Source organism: Labrus mixtus, chromosome 4, assembly GCF_963584025.1.
Source record: "Labrus mixtus chromosome 4, fLabMix1.1, whole genome shotgun sequence".
Lineage (NCBI taxonomy): Eukaryota > Metazoa > Chordata > Actinopteri > Labriformes > Labridae > Labrus > Labrus mixtus.
The window spans coordinates 17429606-17450258 of record NC_083615.1 but is presented as its reverse complement, the minus strand read 5'-3'; the positions used below and the strand labels follow the sequence as shown (position 1 = coordinate 17450258).

Here is a 20653-nt window from a genome sequence, read left to right as displayed (position 1 = left end):
CTACCCTCTTAAATCGCCAATTGGACATGAAGGCCCCGTGTCCATCTTGTTTTTCTAGGCAGAAAGTCCTGTTTCTATGACAACAGTCTGTTGACATTGGCCACTGTATGACCGACACTGCTCCTTTACTTTTAACTGTATGTTTTTTATTTGAGATCGTTTATTTCCTGATCAGACACGGAGCGAGGAGGATGTGGGTACAATACTCGAGCCGTATGCAACCAAACTACGGGGAATATCAAACATTTGGAAAAAGAGTGCCGGTGACGTCAACAGCGCCTTTCTGAAAAGATTTTCAATTTGAACGCCCGGTGCAGCTGCGAACGCTATCTACTCATTGAAAACAACTGAAGAAAGACACTAGAAAAACACTAGGTGGACACGGGGTCTAAATGTAACAAATAATTGCCAAGTCGAATACAATACCAAATTATTTGAATTGGAAACTTAAAGGCACCTAAATAAAAAAATGTCTGAAAACTGTTCTTTGTATATGGCAACCATTTTGTTTGAGTCAAAACACACACTGGCCTAAGATAATCGTTAATGGCGTCCGCCATTTTACCCATTGGGCATTTGTTTGATAGATGTAGCCATTTTGTACTTTTGAGAGTTCTAGACTTTTCTCTCGGCAGACATACAGACTTGTCATAGCAAGAAAATCTCAGGTAAAAGTTAATAACACCATGCAGTGATGAATCTTGTCCGTTTAGGTGTGTCAGTACAGCAAATACCATATCAGGGCTTTGGCACTGGCACACATTAATAAAGTACACTCATTATAATGCTGTTTTTTTAGGACAGACTTTTTCATCTATTATACAAGTTCCTTCTTGTCTGTGAGCAGAAAATTAAAGCTTTAGGGAAGAATGGGAAATAAGTTAATTTTGAGGAGATTTCCTAAGCAGCAAGCCTTCATTTACAGTTATGGCACAAAAGCATTCACACTTGCTGCAGTTTAAGGAAACTTCCCAACATGGTCACTAATGTCAAATGAGTGTAGATTTTAAATAGGACATATTATCCCCCCTTTCCATCTTTTCAAACAGTCCCCTGTGCTCTAAATGAAACATCTGTGCTGTGCTTTGGTCAAAATATAACATGAATCAAGCACCAGAGGAGGTTTATGACCCTGTATAAACCAGCTCTCTCAGAACGCTCCGTTTTGGTGTGTGTGTCTCTTTAAATGCAATGAGTCCCCCCTGAGTTTTCCCCGTAGACATCACTCCTCTGTAGAGAGAATAAAAATGGCGGACCTGCGTAAAAGTTTTGCTCTAGGCTGGGGGGTGAACAGAATTTTAACCAGAATCCCACTGTGATGTCACAAGGAGAGCACACTTGAAAAGGAGCATTTTCCTCTGTGTTGTAAGACTTATGCAGACCACAAAAAAAGGACTGGATGGGTTTATTTCACATTTTGGGGGTCGGTAGACACTCAGGTTACCCAAATATATGTTCAAAAACACTGAAGAAGTGGGTTTTTCATAATATGTCCCCTTTAAATGTACTCAATTAAAGTTGTTCCTAAGAATTCCTAAGTGCATGTCATATTGCACATGTTCCCCTGTCTGTGGAGCGATTCGGCCCTGCAAGCAACGCCTACATGCTATATATTTTGACAATAATCATACCTGCATATCCAAATCAGCCATACTTCAAAATGCATTATTGTCCTATTCGCTTACATTTTTGGATGCAATTTGGCAGCCGTGACAAAAGAAGTAGAAAGACAAAGGAAAAGGAGCTTCAAAAAGACAAATTGCTTCCATATCATACATGTTGCACTCTATTCCTTCAACTGGTCTTGTTCAACAGCTGAGCAGTGAGGGGGGGGGGGGGGAGGTTGAGAGAGAGCTGTATGTATTTGTAGGTATGTCTGTTAAGTAATGTTGTTTTCTATGCTTGTGTTGTACCTTGTTTTTGTGTTAGGACCCCTTTGACAATGAGATGGTGCATCTCAAGGGGCTATCCTTTAATAAATTAAAATCAACCTGCTAACCAACATGAATATGAGCAAAGCCTATCCAGCCTCGCTTTCAAATGTGCTCACTTCTGGATCCAAGAGAAGACGATGGCGACGTCTGCCAAGACATGCCAAAATCAAGACTGCTGCACAGCGACAAACAAATTGATGATGTCACTTTTCTCTTATATACAGTCTATGGTTCAACAGCTACTTAGAGTTCTTCTCGATGCTGAAGGTTTGTCTAATGGCGTTCTTTTGTTTTTTCACTTGTTTAAGTTGGTCAAACACCAGAACTGTCACGGGTGTGGGAAAATAAGGAGGTGGACCCAAGTGCAGAATAAACTAATAAAACTATTTATTTAAACAAAAAGGCAAAAACTAAAACTTTCTATCAAAATGTCCAAACTGAGAAAATCCAAAAACTGATAAAAACTGATAAGCACTGAGAAACACTAGGAAACACTGACACGCCAACATACGAAAAACAACACTGGCAACTTACAATGATCTGACAACACGAGGGAAGGATCACAGAGACTAAATAGACACAGGGGTAATCAAACACAGGTATCGGTATCGGCTCCGATATTGAGGTAATTAATGAATCTTATATCGGACTGATGGCTCCGGTCCACTTCACTGATCAAGATCCTCATGCCAGGACTGACCTGGGGAAAACTGCTTTTAGTGTTAGTGCTGCAAACTCCTGGAATATTTTACAACAGGACCTGAATTTGAGCACTTTTATCCCTTATGGACACTTTAGAAATATTATTTTTAACCGCCCAATACCTGACTGTAACTGTTTTATTTGATTTTAATTACTGACTTATCACTGTAGTAATGTCAAGCTTTTAAATTATTTTAGTGTATATATTTTATTGTTCTTATTGCTCTTTTATTGATTTTATTTTCTGTAGTAGCTTTATCTCATTTCTCGTTGTTTATCATTTATGTATGTTTTCTCGGCATCATTGTAAATGAGGGTCACCCTCAATGATCTCTCCGAGAACTTAAATAAAGGTTGATGATGATGATGATGATATTGTTGGGCGCTCGCAAAGTCTCACTTTGAAGACGTTCAGACTGAACTGTAAGAAGTGTCCACAAATCATCTCCATGACGACGTTCAGATGAGAACAGCTCCTTCTATATATATATATCAAAAGTACAATTCTTACACTTCAGTTTAAAAGATTTAATTTGAAAAAACATGACAGTTGTTGCTGCTTCCTGTTTGGATGTGAAGCCAGCACAATGCAATGCTGGGTTTACTACAGCCTTGTGTAGCCTTACACAAACTACCAACAACTATTAACTTATTAGTTATGATATAAAAATATGGGAATCAGTATCTGTATCGGTACATATGTATCGAAAATCGGATAAGATCGGGAAAAAATGGATCGTACATCTCTAATCGTATGCTATCATAATGACTAGAAAATAGTCAGATTAATGTAACATAGGAGAAAGACGATAAGGCCGTTCTGGACACAAAAAAGGTGTGAATGGGGCCAAAGGTCAAAACATTTCTGTGTCGACCTTTCGGTGCACCCTTAGTTTGAACAAAGTGCGTCAGCATAGACATCAGGATTAAAGTACTTTACACAACAATAGAGTACATAATGAGTGCAGCACGATGAAGGCCTCTAGCCCAGACATGTCGGTCTGACGTTAAAATTGTTTTCTGTAGTACAAGCTGATGGAGTTTAGACCTCCTCAAGGCTACTAGCTGCAACCCCTGTAACCTTTGTTCAGGCCAAATCTCTTCTTATTTCTTATCCCATGAGTCCTACACTCAAAAGAACAACGCTTTGCTGGAGATCATGCATGAGTTTGCGCTCCATGATTACAAAAATATTAAAAGGAAATCTGTAAAATGACCTGGGTTTTGCAGAATTAGTGATTAGTGTTTTTGCAGAATTCTGTTGGGTACATCTACCATGTATTGCAGTTTTTTTCCTGCCAAATTACGAGTAATCCTTCCCTTTGTGGGCCACATAAAGCAGAAGTTGGTGATGATTGAAGACGGACGGAACAGCCCAGTTTCTTCATGTGATTCACCACTCTTCTAGTAGATTTCCTTTTAGTGAACCTCCATCGACAGCTGACCAAGTTCAAACTCTCACTGCATACTTCGCGTGTCCTGACACAGCCCCCGGATATGAGCGGCACTTGTGTCCACACATTGTCCTCATCCCGGAGCTTCCTCAGATAACTGCCTCCGGGCGGAGAGGGGGAGGTGGGGGGGGGGGAGGACTCATTCTCAGCCTGGAACACATCAGGACGTCCCAATAAATAACAGAACACCTCGGGCCCGCAAATCATTCTGCTCTGACAAGTTTCCACAAGTGTTCTGCGCCTGTGATTGAAGCTCTGGCATCAGCTCGTTTAAAGAGGAGCTGTTTAGACTTCCAGATGAGAGCAAGGTTGGCGTTTATGACAAACAAGTAATCATTTAACGACTCACCGAGCGTGCAGATTGGACAGGGGGGACGTTGGACCACCACAGCAGGTTGGTACTTACTTAATGACATCTTATTTAACTGTCTCATTTGGGTTCAAAGGTTTATTGGTGTTTTCCTGAGAGTTTAACCCAACATTACCGGGGTCGTGTTCATCAGCAGCTGTGACATTGTTTTTACTCTCAGGAGTGTAGCCTCTTTTGAAAACGACAGAAATCATAAACCTGTCAGGCTGTAACCTGCCTGGAGACAAAGTTACTGTAGTTACACATCTGATCCTGTGAACTCGTAAAGATACAGAAGCTTACACTGCGTTGAGTGTATTAAACTATCAGTCAGTTCTTTTGACAGTGAGGACTGTTTCACAGGGTCTCGTAGTCATCAGGCAGCAGAACAGGTGAATAAAAGTGTTATCAGGCCGTGCAGACAGGTGCAGAGATTAGCTTGTAAAAACAACAGGAAACGTTTTTCTATAGAGAGGTACGACTGTGTGAGACTTGTTGACAGCTGACTATAAATAGATGTAAAGCCTCTGTAACATCTGCAGTGTGTCTGGTTTCAGTTTGCTCTTTTCAGTCTTACCTGACCTTTCTAAGTATTGACAAATACAAAAAACAAACTAATACTTCAAGTGATAGATGAGGGGGAAATAGAAAATTTAATCTTGCAGCTTTCTTCAAATTTATGCAACCTAACCAAGGTGCTTTTCAGCCAAAAAAATATCACTTGAATTAACAAGATGATGCATTTGTAAATAAGTATAAATAAGTTGTTGCTTAAGTATGAAAAACAGATTTTGACATTTTCATTTTAATTTCAAACCTTTATTTAAGCCTTGAAAATCATTGAGGTTTCCCTCATTTACAAAGATGTCAAGATACAAATCAAAACAAAATAAAAAGGTCACAAAACAAAACAACAACAGGTCAGGATGATTCTCAGTAGAAGCCATCACACTCTGTGGTAAAGTGGTTTGAGATCATTGGCTTAATTTGTCCAAGAGAAACAAGAGTTGAAATGTTGAGTTTTGACTTGTGTCAACAACACCGTGAGCCGTTTGATAACGACATGTAACTCTCGCCTACTGTTAGGACACGGGGTTAAATGTTTGTAGTGCATCGTTAGAACTTATGTTCAAACTAGGCCCTGTTTGAACTTTGCAAAGATGGTGCAACCCAAGGTATCTGAGACCAAGGAAAAATGCTTTTCCAAGACGAGACAGAGATCTCAAAAATGTACAACACTACTAAACCGATGCTAAAACCCTCCAGTCATCCTCATCCTCCAAGTCGTACGTGCAACACGATCACCATGACAACCCTATTTTTTTACAGAGGACTTTCTCTGCCTCGGGCTAGGTGTAAGACTTAAGTCGTAACTTCTGCCTACATTAGAACAATCTCCCCTTGTGCAACACCTTAAATGTTATGAGAATCAGAATTAGAATCAGAATCAGAATCAGGTTTTATTGTCAAGTACATTTACACATCCAAGGAATTTGACTTGGTGTATTGGTGCTAAACAATTAACAAGGAAATAAAGTAGAAATAGCAACAACTTACATAATATAGTATAAGAAGCTATTACAATATATAAAATAGAATTTAAAAATGTAAAATATAAAAAATAAGAAACACAAAATGTTCAAAAGGTGCAATGTAGGAGCTGTGCAGTGGACTTTGAGAAAAAAATGAGTGCATTGTTAGAACTCAAACTCGGCCATGTTTGAACTTATGTAAAGACAGTGCAACCCAGTGCAGCTACTTAGTTCAGTGGTAATGTATTTTGGCGTCTTAATTTGTCATGCATCCAGTGAAATATCAGCATCTCAGTCAGTGATAAGAGGGTAAAGTGAATTTGACATCTCCAAATTTCACAGCTGGATTTGTTGCTGCCGTGAGCAACAGACAGAAACTGAAGCTGCTGATGTCTCATACCTCAACAACTACAGAGTCAGCCGTTCTTTGTCAGGATATTAAAAACACATAAATCTCCTTTTAAGTCGAGACATGTGGTGCTACATCACTGTTGTCATATGAAAAACTTTCTCCATGTTTTAACTTGAACTGAACATTGTTCCAAACGGCTGCAATGGGAAAAAAATGAAGAAATATGTGACGGTAAACAATGTGTGTGATGCTCCAAAAAAATTCAAATTAATATGTATAAATGTGAATGATTACAGATATTTTAGATTTAGATTTAGATTTCTTTATTTAAAAGGGACAACGCACATTAATTAACAAGAGCAACAAAGTCACACATGTAAATGTGCCAGATTTAGCCATGCAGGCAAATTTTCATCTGCAGTCCCTGCATATATAAGCACAGACAAGGAGCATATACAGTATAAGCACAGACAAGGAGCATAAGCGCACAGACTACAAGTAAAGACAAAGTACATTAATCCAGATTATGGCAGCATGTCTGATTTTTGAATAGCCATTGTTTTATAGATTTAGAAAAGGATTTCAGAGATGTGATGTTCCTTAGTTCTGTGGGTATAGTATTCCAAGTATGTGCTGCTCGATAAGAAAAGACTGACTGCCCAAAACTACTTTTTATACATGGAATTTTACGATCCCCTCTTGCAGATGCTCTGGTAGATGTGTTTAGATTTTGTTTAATGAATTCATTGAGTGGCGGGGGAGCCATACGATGAAAAAATTTATATACAAGCAAAATGTCGGCTAATTTAATCATGTTTTCCCAGTTTAATAAATTATATTTAGTTAGGATTTTACAATGATGATATGAGTTTGACTTTTTATCCAATGTTTTTTAAGGTCTGTTTATAAAGTGTCTCAACTGATCTTAATGTGGTCCGTCCTGTTTGTGTCCAACTGGTGATACAGTAATTCATATGTGATAAAATCATGGCATTCATGTACAACTTTGAGGCCTCCGTAGTTAAATTATTCCTAATGTGTCTGAAATTCACTGAATTAAATTTGATTCTATTCCTATCTTTTTTAACTTGTGATTTAAATGTAAGTTTTGAATCTATTAATATTCCTAGATATTTAAACTCTTGTACCACTAAGAGTGTTCTTCCTTCTACCGTAACAGGAGGATCTGGATCTTTATTTACAGATTTTGAAAAAAGCATACATACTGTTTTATTGACATTGAGGTGCAGACATGAATTTGCTAACCAATTTGAGATGTTGACCATTGTAGCTGATAACTCTTCTGCAGCTTGCCTTTTGTTTTTAGCGTGTAGATATATGACTGAGTCATCAGCATACATCTGACAGGTTACAATGGATGGACAGACTTTAGGTAGGTCATTAATATATAAACTAAATAACAGGGGACCCAAAATAGAAACTTGGGGTACACCCACATGAATGTTAGTTATATTTGAATTTGTATGAGCCACACAAACACATTGCTTCCTGTCTGTTAGGTATGATTTTATCCATTTAATGACATCAGGTGAGAAATTAAACTTAGATAACTTGGCAATTAAAACCTCATGATTAACCAAATCAAAGGCTTTCTTTAAATCAAGAAAAACAGCTCCTGCAACTCCACCCTTATCCAACTTAGACTTAATTAAAAAACAATTAGCCGTTTCCGTAGAGTGATGTTTTCGAAACCCGAATTGCATAGGATGCAATGGGACATAACCTATATTTAAATGAGTGGTAATATGTTCAGAGATCCATTTCTCTCTGCAATTTTTGATGCTACTGGAAGAATGCTTATCGGCCTATAGTTACTAACAACAGTGTGATCACCTGATTTGAATACTGGTGTGATTATAGCAGTTTTTCAGGAGTCGGGAAACACCAATTTAAATGTTTTAATATAGAAGGGGTAAGTGCCTCCTTGTGGGTTTTAATAAATACTGTATCCATCCCATATATATCTTTAGCCCTTGAACCATTAAGAGAAGAGATAATCATATTTACTTTAGAGTCTGTCACTTCTCTGAAGATCAAAGTGGGAGCATCTTTGTTTAAAGGGGTGAGAGAGTAATTTGATCCAGAAAGATTCTGAGATAGAGTTTTTGTAGAATTAATAAAATAACAATTAAATGTGGCTGCCACTTTACTCGAATCATGAGTTAAATTTCCCTCTATATTAATGTCTATTGATTTACTAATAGCATTTGGTTTCCCTGTCAATTTTTTAAAATTTTGCCAGATTTATTTGGTATTTCCGCTGGCTTCACGAATAGCATTAATACAAAATGTTGCTTTTCCCTGCCTGAGCTCTTTTAAAACCTGACGTCTCTCATGGACCAGTTTATTTTAAAGAGCCATTTTAAGGGCATGGTCCCTCTGTTTCATTAGTGACCGAATAGTCTCATTTATCCAAGGTAGGTGTTTTTTTTTTTTACCTGGTTTACACCTAATTTTTCTCTTAAAACTGTGTATGATTGTTTCAAGTATAACCATGAAAGAATTAGTTATCATCAACACTTTTATGGACTAGATGTTCATTCCAATTGACCTCTTTAATTGCATTATCAAGTCTGGGCAATTGACTCTTAGCAATTCCATACTGATCTAACTTTGTCTGGGTTGATAGATTTGATCTCATTTTAGATAACTTTCTTACTATCAAAATCATATTGTGGTCAGACAGTCCTGTGATCAAATTGTATAATGTCTTTATTCTTTCTGGCCTGTTTGTGAAAACCATATCAATAAGTGTTTCTGAGGAGCTAGTTATCCTAGTCAGCCCTTTGATTACCTGTTTAAAATCAAAATTACTTGGGTTGCTGGTGGCGCAGTGGTTAGTGTGTGCACCCCATGTATGGAGGCTGTCGTCTCAAGCGGGCAGCCCAGGTTCACATCCCACCTGTGGCCTCCTTCCCACATGTCATTCCCCACTCTCTCTCCCTGATTTCCGATTCTATCCACTGTCCTATCTCTCCATTAAAGGCATAAAAAGCCCCCCCCCCCCCAAAAAAAAAGAAATCAAAATTACTTGTAACACATTTTAGCTCTTTCCTTTTAGCTTTATCACTCCAATTTATATTAAAATCTCCTAATAAAATAATTTTTAGCATCACATTCCTTCAGAAGGGCATTCAATTGTTCATAAAAAACAGTTTTTGTGGATGGTCTATACATTCCAATCATAGTGAATGACATTTGGGCTGAGAGATTTAATTTGAGAACAATACATTCCATGTCATTAACACAGGAAAAGTGAATTTGTGTACAATTTATACTGTCTGTATATTAAAGGTGACATATTCTCCTCCTCTTCAACCAGTTTAAATAAGTCTCAGAGCTCCCCAAAACATGTGTGTGAAGTTTCTTGTTCTAAATCAACTCTGATCCTGTATTTGATCATGTCTATAAACCCCTCTATTTCAGTCCTGCTCAGAACAGGCTGTTTCTGTGTCTGTAGATTTAAATGTAAATGAGCTGTGTCTGACCACGCCCCCTCTGGAAGGGCTTGGGTGGCTCTGGCTTTCTCGCTCCATGTCCATATTGTTTATGGTGAGAAGGCAGACTCAGAGGGCAGAACAAACACCTAGCTGTGGGAGCGTCACCCATCTGGGGGAGGGGTTACTGCCCTTTGTGATGTTATGAAGGGAAAATCTCTCTTTTTGAAAAGTGGAGCAGGCAAAAGACGGAGAGGATGGACTTTTCTCATCATTGGGGGGTTTGTAGACAGACTAGGGACACATATTAGTGTTAGAGAAACATGGTGAAGTGGATTTTGCATAATGTGTGACCTTTCAAACATTTTATTTGTCTTTAAATAGTTAGAAAAATCTCAAATTCATATCATCATGTCTTTCTTTATTTAACTGATTTCAATAAACCTTTAAGACCGTTACTTTTTTGTATACAATCATCTTTTAATCATTTGTTTGTTTTTGTTCTTGCTCCTTCTCTTCATAGATCAGATAACTGTTTGAAAATGAGCCGCGTAAAACGGCATTTCTTCACCCTTTTCATCGCCATGTTCACGCTGTTGCCCTCCAGCCGAGCCTTACCGAGGACAGACCCTCCCATCCGCCCTGACCAGCCCTTCCTGTTCATGTGGAACGCCCCGACCGAGCTGTGCGAGGTCCGCTTCGGCATGCCACTCAACCTTTCCTACTTCCACTTCGTCAGCAGCACCCTGAAGACAGCAACCAACCAGACCATCTCCATTTTCTACACCGACCGCTTCGGCCTCTTCCCCTATGTGGACGTAGACACTGGCGAGATGTACGACGAGGGTTTGCCGCAGCTGGTCGACCTGCAGGAGCACCACGAGCTGGCCGAGGACGACATCGAGTACTACATCCCTGCAGACCGGCCAGGCCTGGCTGTGCTGGATTTCGAGGAGTGGAGGCCGCAGTGGGTCAGAAACTGGGGCAGCAAAGACATCTACCGACAGATTTCCATCGAATCGGTCCAGAAAAAGAATGCGTCCTTGTCCAAGGAAGAGGCTGAGGACCGAGCAAAGATCGTTTTTGAGCGCGCGGCTAAGAGGTACTTTCTGCGTTCGCTACGCATCGGGAAGAGGCTGAGGCCCAAAAGACTCTGGGGTTACTACCTGTACCCCGACTGCTACAACTATGACTACAACCAGGACATGGAGGGTTACACTGGAGAGTGTCCTCCCATCGAAGAGGACAGAAATGACCAACTGCTGTGGCTCTGGAAAGACTCCACGGCGCTCTTTCCATCCATTTACCTAGAGCTGGTGCTCAGAGACTCCCAGCAGGCCCGGCTGTTTGTCCGTCACCGCATCAGGGAAGCCATGAGGGTGTCGACGCTCCCCAAGAACTCCTACTCTGTCCCCGTCTATGCCTACATCCGCCCTGTGTACAAAGACAGCATCGATGACTACATGTCGGAGGTCAGACACACCTTTGAATGCCTAGAAGAGACACATGCTTTTCTATTTTAAACTAAATGTTAAGAAAGAGTACTGGTGCTTCTAGATGTATTAGTTGTAAAGCCACCTAGTGAAATTAACAGAGTTTCAATACCTTACAACATGGAAGTGAATTTAAACACAGACAGCCTTTATTCTATTGATCACATGAAAATCCCTTACTAATACAGTTACAATGCAAAACACCCGTTACACAAACTGATTCTTGTTAGGATAAGCTGGATTTATTCACCTCGATGCCGAGAAAACTACAAAAAGCAACATATTTTGCTAAATGGTTTGTACACCAGCTCTGCAGTAATGAGTAGGCATAAAAGCAAACATGCAGGATTCTTTTTAAAAACGGTTTTAGAAAACATGCCTATGATCTTAAGTGTCTTAAAATGCGATTTTTCACACTTAAATGTAATAGAAATCAAGTATATCCTCTGAAAATAACTCTGTGAGTCATGACTGTCTACAATGAGTGTGACATCCGAGTCCCACTGTCTGTGATGCTTTCCAAGCTTTCCTAGCTGTAGCTTCACTTTGTTTACATCGCCAGGACGGCTGGTCGGCTCCTCCCCTTGCCTATTAAAGTTGTTTAATTGAGGGACTAGAGAAAAGAAGAATAACATACTGTACTCACTGCTTAATTGAACTTCACCTAAGTGTTTTCAGATCACGGTCATTTCAGGTAAATTTACATGCAATGTGAAGATACAAGCTAACTTAAGAGCGCTGACATTAGCATGCTAACATTACAATGCAGCTTGAGTTGTTTTGGTTTCATGCTAGTGCTCAAGAGCGACATCTACTGGATCAAAAAGTCACCCATTAAGCCTTTAAGTTTAAAGGCTTAATGGGTGACTTTTTTATTTTTCTGCAGTTTGATCTGGTGAACACCATCGGAGAAGCCGCCGCCCTCGGTGCTGCAGGGGTCGTTTCATGGGGAGACATGAACCTCACAGACACTGAGGTAAAAACTAAAGGGAGTTTTCTGTGAAGCTTTAAACGTATTCAGTTCGAAACTGCCCTTGAAAACCAATCACTCTCTATCCCATAATCCTGCAGGACTCTTGCTTTGATGCCCGACGTCACCTGGAGCAGATTATGAACCCGTACATCCTGAACGTCACCACAGCGACCAAACTCTGCAGCAAGGCACTGTGTCAGGGCCGAGGTCGCTGTGTGAGGAAGAACTGGGATGAACACGTCTACCTTCACCTTAGCCCCAACAGTTTCCGTATCCATCGGCAGCGGCGCGGAGGACCACTGTCTGTCAGTGGTGACCTATGGCAGGACGACATTGACTGGTTTGATAGAAAGTTCGACTGCATGTGTTACAGCGACGAGCCGTGCAGGTCAGTTCTCATGCTCAACTTCATACCTGAGGCTGTCGCCACGATGAGGAATCTAGGGGCTGAAAGGCCCCACCCCCTCCTGCTGATACTGCTCTGTCTGAAGTTTATCATGATGACAATTTAAGTCAAGGACGGGTGGTTTCAGGCACTTTGGGACAATTTCAAGCTTCAGTTTGTTCACAATGTTTTCTGTTGTTATTTCTGACTGTTTTTTATCAGCACTTTGAACGATTTTTTAAAACTCAATTAAACCAAATCTCTCGCTCTTATTCAGGCAGAGTTTCTCCTGACAGCATGTGAGTATAACATAAACCAAGTTAAGGTTATAACATTATAATCTTCATTATATCTGTAACAAGGAATCTCAAACAGATTGTCAGATTTCCATTTAACACACAGTTTTACCTGTTCTCTTGTGGCAGTAGATGCATGCAGTACAGTGAGACAACCACTGGATGACAGCACATCCTGACCAGAAACAGGAGGAGGAGGAGGAGGAGAAGGAGGATCTGTTGAGACAGGAGTATTTAAAGAGAAATGGTTGTATAAAAAAATCAAATCAAATCATATTTCATAATCATAATTCATAAAAGAGTGACTAAGGAGTATTTTTCTATAAAGACTCTTCGGCTTTGTCAGCCTCGTGTAATTCTCTGAGTACATTTTTGCTCAGGACAAAAAGTGACCGTTCATACAAGAGCGCTAGAAGTCAGTCACAGTCGGGGTTGGCTCTGAGAAGTCTTTCTATACGTATCTGCTGTGCAAAATGATATTTTATTGATTTATTTTAGTGTGAAGCCGCTCTGACCTGTGGCTCAGTTAGAAGAGTCGGTCATCTCTCAACCAGAAGGTTGGGGATTCGATTCCCAATTCAGCAGCAAGGCTCTTTTCAGCAGTAGAAATGTTACTCCAACGAGCTGATTTGAGAGGGAAATGAATGCTGCCTTCACGTGCTCCTCTGAAATGTTGTGGTAAAATTATGACGACATTGGACGATGGTGTTGGACCTTCCTGCGGGCTTGACTTTATACAGATCTGACCATCATGTTATCCCATTACTATGGGGTTAATGGACAAACTCACCGGGACTTTTGAAAAAGACGTGAAAACAGCAGTTTAGTTTGTCTCTAATCACAGCTGTAGTTTCACCATTTTATTCATTATGTCAAGTTTGACCTGACCACATCAAATAAAAGCAGCTTGTCAGGCTTAGAAATTATAATTATGATGTGATTATTCTAGATACTCAAGAACAAAACCCCATTTCATTATTTTACACAAATAGTTTTTGTATTTAAATTAAAATGTATGGTGAATAGAAATTCCTAACTTTTAATCTTGAAGAAAACTCCTGAGACTTTGTCTTTCCTTTTCTTGTCTCTTACTCACTTTTCCTCTGTCATTTGATTTATTCCACTAATTTCTTTGTAACTTTATTGGTACTCAAAATTTGATATTGTTGTTAAAAAATAGTTTTTTATACACTTTATTCCAAGCCAAATGAAATGTCTGTGTGTTTATTTATTATAATGTCATGTTTGAATAAAGTTAGCTTATTTAGAAAACAAACTCTCTTGGCTGCACTGCAGGTTGTTGTCCTGCAGGGGGAGCCAGAGCTCTGTTAGTCCACACTAATATTATACAGGTGGGGCCACCCTGTTGTATTCTTTACCTGCACCTTACAGTGGGGGTGCCAAAAGTATGATCCAGTATGCAAAAACTACAGATACTAATTACATAACTTGCAAAAGAAAAATAACCAAAAATCTGTTGTAAATAAAGTAAACGTCTTGGACAATCATCTACATAACTAACTTTGTTCCTGCTGCTGTCACTGAAGTAAACAAGCTGTAGCAATATTTGCACATACATATTTATTTATCCAGTAATTTAAGTCGTTCAGCACCGTACAGAACCTTTGAATCTTTGAGCCTCCGGGACACCGTACACATTTGAAGCTTTGACCCTCAGGGCCACCGTACAGAACCTTTGAGCCTCAGGGCCACCATACACCTTAGAACCTTTGAGCCTCAGGGCCACCATACACCTTTGAACCTTTGAGTTTCAGGGCCACCATACACCTTAGAACCTTTGAGCCTCAGGGCCACCGTACAGAACCTTTGAACCAACCAGAAACATTTTTCTAAAGTGGCTCTGAGACACATGAACAATTTCCGGCCAAAATGCAGAGAAAGCTTTAAGTAGAGCAGCCAGTTTGTGATGCAACATCAAAGAGACTCTGGCTAATAGCATGAGAGAAAATAACCAAAAAATGTAAATATGAATCCACAGGATCTGGAGCAGGATATCTTGCCGTGTCCATGTGGGCTGCTTACCTCTCAGTGTGTCACTGATCATGCTGACTGTGTGTCCCCGAGGCAGCAGGGTTTTCTTCTGTTATTTGGTTCTGCTGTCAGGAACATTTTTCTCCTCCAGCGGTGGGCCGTGATCGTCCTGCTGCTTCTGATTTCACACAAGAGATCTGAGAGAGACACACAAGTCCTGCACAAAAAGCTCTGCACCAACACAACCAGAGGACAAGATTATTCTAATTTCATCACAGCACACATTTTACTGCACAGTTTCTGCAAAACAGAACAGTTACTGTCTGAAGTGTGAAAGTGAAAGTTTAAATCCACTGAGGATTTGATGCTCATATAAGGCACCAGAAAACTCAAAATGATATGAGTAAAGGTTTATTTTACAGGTTTCAAAGAAAAAGAGGATTAACTTACAAAAAGATGAAACCTGGCAGGCTTACTTCTTACAGGAAATATATAAAAAATATACTAATTCCTCACTAGTTGTTTGTTGCTAACACTATTTGTCTTTCTTTCTGAGAGTAAGCGAAGACTGACACCACCCTCGTGTATGTTCATAACATCTGAGGAAGGGGGGTCAAACTCATATTGGGTCAGGGGCCGGATTAGTTCCAATGAGACCTTCAGTGGGCCGGACTAATTTTGCCAACGTCATTATAACTCAAAACATGTATTTATCTCAGGCTATAAGTATGCATCTGGTTAGCTTAGCTTAGCATTAGAGGTGTTTTGGTACACTTTTCCCCTTCCACATGCTGATCCTTAAACCTTGCTGGCCTTATTGATTATTGGCTGTTAGCAAGTTTCCCTTGTTATTTATTTGATTGATTTTAAACATGTTGTGGGACGACACAGTCCCATGGAAGTGGCTGGGCGTCAGGGGCGTCGGGTGGTAGTAGCGCCAAAAACCTACTGTAGAAGTTTAGGTTGAGCGGCGCTTCTGCGATGGATGGATGCCTATAGCGGAGCTCCTGCTTCCTTTTGCATCTCAACTCAACAGTGACATGACGGTTCATGTGGACACTATTTTGTACAAATTTGATAAAATAGTAGCCATACAACTGGGCTTTGTAAGGTCTATATGTAGTGTGTAATAAACGACGAGCATTGTGGAAACCGCTGCTACGTGTGGTTGTGCACTTTAGGTAAAAGGACTTGTATATTTATTTTCTAGTCTTCTGACTACTCAAAGCGCCACAGCCGCCCTATGGCTGACTCTCCCAAAACACTATTAACCAAGTAAACAGAGTGTTGGTTGTAAAATAAACCACGTTCTGTAGTCTGGAATGTGCAGAGCTCAGTGGTGAAACACACACTCATTGTTAAGTTGTGTGAATGAATAAGTTTCACGGCACAGTGAGATTTTTTAAGTCACAACACATCATTTCACGTCCTCTCATCCATATTCAGGACTCGTCAGCATCAGCTGCTCTTTCAGAAGAATCCAGTTTGTGAGTGAGGGAGCCGCCTTGATGAACAGCCGGCCTGTTGTGTGTCGTATGAATATTTCATGTCTGGGTTCTCTTCCTGGTTTCTGCTCTGACCTGCAAGTCAGCGAGGGAAAATGTCACGGCTGAACACATCTCAACACAGAGTCGTCGGTGTGGATTTGAGAGGAGGTGATGATCTGAGTTCTGACTGCCACAAAATGTTAGAGCTTTAGTAATGAAAGTGAAGGAGTAGCACTTATCCACAGGTCAATTAGAGCCATTGGCTTTTCTTGCCGTCATGTAGGACTTTCACACTTGTAGAAATCTCCATAAAAACTCAGGATATTTCCCAGAGGAGCTGTATACGTGACAGCCACATTTTTCACTCGGACTTCACCTGGAGTTTCTCCTGCCAGACCCCCAGTATTTTATATATATATATATTTATATGTTCTTCTCCACTCTTTTGCAGATACTCTCATTATAGCGTCGTGTAGCGGACTCTGTTGCTTCGTCCGCTACTTCCCCATTGTTTTTTTGTCATGTCTTACCTCTGGAGAACCCCGTCCCCCACTCCCATGTTTCCCCGCCATCCTCGACGTCATCTTTTGTTATTGTAGTATTGATTGTATTTTTAAGTAAATCTCTAGTTTTTAAATGGCAAGTTAAAAGAATTTTAGGAAAGTGATCAATTTTCCTAAAAGCAACCTTTGACTTTGGATTTACAAAAGTTACAAAAGTGCATCACTGTGCAGAGGAGAAAGAAGATGGGTGCTAAGTTTGGGTCCAATGGATTCAGATTTTAAAGAAACCCATTCATTAGCTTTCAAAACAGCAACATTAAACCCAACTATTAAAGAGTTTTTTGGAGTAATGGAAGTCCAACAGGAGAGGTTTGGGGGTGTGACTTAAATCCTCAAAGAGAAGCGTTTTCAACTTCAGTTCTCACAGAAGCAAAATGAACTGCTGTGTATGAAAGCCCCCCCCCCCCAAACAGCTGATTGCTCACTGAACCACAGCCTCTCCCTGGTGGAGCTGTCGCCCTCGGAGCTCTTGCAGCCTGATCCAGCCCGGCCCAGCCCGGCTCGGCTCGGCCCGGTCCTCCTCCTGACTGTATAATCTGCTGTCGTCCGGGGGGAATAAGAGCTTTATTGTCCTGGTTCTCCTCCTTTGTTGGAGATTGCAGCAGCAACATTTCTAGGTCACCGGCTGTGACTGAGCGCCCCGCTGCTCAAACTGATTCTTCACTGAGGGAATTCACCCCCTCTCTCTCTGTACCCACCCCCTCCTATCCCCTGCCCATATTTCACCCAGTGCTGTGTTGGGGAACACAATTAGAAATACGCTCCCAGCAACAACAGCCGGCCTGCGATCTGTCAAACGATTCCAGCTTCTGTTTTCTGTCAGAGCGGATCCATTATGGATGCTGACTCAAGCCGTTTGTCAAAAGGCTCTTTCATGGTGATAATTGAGCGGACGGGCCCTCAGATCCTTTGCCTATTCTCATTTATCCTCCATAATTATCTGCAACCTTTCCCCGTGATCTCACTCAGAGGGGTTAAGCACACATTAATGTTCTCGCCTGAGGATCAGATGCTGCTGTCGGGGGCTGTTAATCGCTGAGGATGTGTTTCGTTGCACTCATTTAGCAGCTACTGTATCAGCGTCTAACCCTCCACTATGTTTAAAATGTTAAAGTTTTTAACCAACATTTGAGCTCAGGCCTGCTCTGCTGAAGTTCAGAGGACTTTGTTTTGGCTCTGACCAGTTGTCAATCAGACAACCAGTTGAGAGTCTTGAAAGTTAATGGTATCAGCCCATCAACAAACACCCTTCATACAAAGGGACATTTAATTCATCTTTCCAATGTACTTCTATCAAATGTCTTACAATATTATTGTCTAATTATATTGTTAGTATTCTGTGTGCATCTGTGTAGGCAAACGTGTATGTGTGAGTTTTGCCTTGTTGTTTTTGTTTTGCTTTTTATTCTGTATTGCTCTCTTGTTCCATGTACAGCACTTTGGTCAGCTGTTGTTGTTTTTATAAAAACAGGCAAACGGTGTAATTCACATTTATTTTAATTTTATCTTTCCTGAGTTTAGGATTTTCATATAATACATTTTGGCATGGCTTTGTTGAGGAAATAACAGTTTGTTGCACTGCAAAGGCTTAGACAGATTTTATCCTCTGTTGCAAAGTAGTTTAAGTTAAATTGCTTATAGTTTCTAATTTCATTGGAGTTTTCCATCACGTCATTTAAAAAAAAAAAAATGTCTTTGATTCCTAAAATGTTTACAGCTATTTGTGTTCGCATGCCGCTGTTTTCATAAGTGCTTTTATAAGTGCTTTATAAATAAATGTGATTGATTGATTGATTGATTGATATGAATAAGTATATCTTTGGGAGCCATAGTGTTGTGAGTCTTTGACCATCATATCATAGAGTTTTTTTCTATGACTCAGCACCTGAATAAGTGTGCGTGTGTGTTTACTGACTTTTTTCCAAACCTCTCCCTCCACCATTTAACCTCCAAATGTAGATTTTTGCTCCTAATTCTATGGTGCACACAAATGCACAAAAACATGTAAAATAAGAGTAGAATTTGTAGAAATATAAGAAGAATTTTGTGAATCTTCGTTTCAATTCCCGTTTTGGATGCACATTTGTTTGCAGTTTCTGTCTTAAAGTTAATACCGGTACAGCTGTTAACACAGGAGTTCAGTTCAATGAGCAAAAAAAGAAACAACCTCTTAAGAGAAATCCTGCAGAGACACCCTTCCTGCAGTGGGTTATGTCCTCCACAGCACATCCTAAAGTTTCTGTTCCTGTTCTTCTCATGATGTCAGGAGGCGACTCTTCAGCCTGCACACTTTCAGTTTTTTATGTGAAGAAAGCAACTGGATGGGAAGAGTCGGTGGAGGGAGCTGCAGCAGCCGCCTGGAGGGAATTTATAAAGTGAATCAGATCATTGCAGCTCTGTGACAGCAGCCGCAGTCTGCTTCTATTAAGACTCACCACCGGGGGGCTCGAGGGGGCTGCTGCAGAGACTCAGTCACACTGCAGGGAGAGAGAGAGAGGGAAGAGCAAGAGGAGCTGCAAGGTTTTATTATTTCTTAACTCTGAGAGCAGCAGAGAAAAGAAATGGTTCGGTTGTTCAACACTATGATCTACAAAATGGTAAAAAAAAAAAAAAAAAAAAAAGGTAACTGGACTTAGTTGAAGATCTTGAAAATTTGATTGCATATTTACCTGCTGCAGTGTTTTCTGTCCTTATTGGTTTCGAACAATGAGAGAACTGACTTTAAATAACATGCTGCAGGAAAAAGACGGACAACATCACAGCTCTCTTAAAGTGAAACCAAATGGTCCTGATCGCCCCCTGCTGACCGGCTGCAAAGAACGTGGTTTTAGGTGAGCGATTTTAGTCGTTCACACTCGACCTTTAGAGGTGCATTTGTGGTGTTTAAGCTCCAATGTGGGGGACTCTCTCTTGCTGCAGATAGTTGAAAGCGTGCAACAATGACGTAGGAAGTTATGATGTTCAAACCCTGACTGACTGAAAACAGGAAGTGGCTACAGAATAAAAATAGAATAACAAGCTAACTACTTAGAGCTATAATTCTGCAATCAATATGCTACAATGACATGCTAACATATCAACGTTTACAAGTATGTGGGCGGCAGTAGCTCAGTCTGTAGGGACTTGGGTTGGGAATCGGAAGGTCGCCGGTTCAAGTCCCGGCACGGACCAAGTCCGGAAATTGGTCTGGTAGCTGGAGAGGTGCCAGGCCACCTCCTGAGCACTGCCGAGGTGCCCCTGAGCAAGGCACCTAACCCCCCCCCCCCCCCCACAAGCCCAGGAGCGCCCGCCGTAGGGCAGCCCCCTCACTCTGAGACCTCTCCATTAGTGCATGTCCACAGGATCCTGTTTGTGCATGTGTGTGTATTTCAGTTCATGTTTGTGTAGCATGTTTACTAGACAGAGTGTAAAAAAACAAATTTCCCCTCGCGGGATCAATAAAGTATAAATTCTTCTTCTTCTTCTTCTATATTTAATGCAGGGCAGTTGTCTTAATCTGCATTAAGCTTTAGCTGTATTTCCTATACCTGCTTCAATAAAGTGGCATCAGATTTAACAGCTGGTCTGAGAGCTAGAATTTCTTCTACAGGAATGTAGCAGTCTCTAAGCAAAGAGCTCTTCAACTGGAGTGTTTATTTACTTTGTCCCATTTAGAGGACAAACTCATAAACAAATACACACAC

General features: G+C 40.6%; 1 protein-coding gene across 1 annotated transcript; it reads left to right on the top strand.

The window, feature by feature from the left end:
• The first annotated feature begins 4404 nt into the window (after positions 1-4404).
• LOC132972968 (hyaluronidase-5-like) lies at positions 4405-14130 on the top strand. The gene is made up of 4 exons (XM_061036131.1): positions 4405-4484; positions 10305-11253; positions 12161-12250; positions 12346-14130. The coding sequence occupies exons 2-4, from the start codon at positions 10324-10326 to the stop codon at positions 12757-12759; spliced, it is 1434 nt and encodes a 477-aa protein (XP_060892114.1). The 5' UTR covers positions 4405-4484; positions 10305-10323; the 3' UTR covers positions 12760-14130.
• The last annotated feature ends 6523 nt before the right edge of the window (positions 14131-20653 follow it).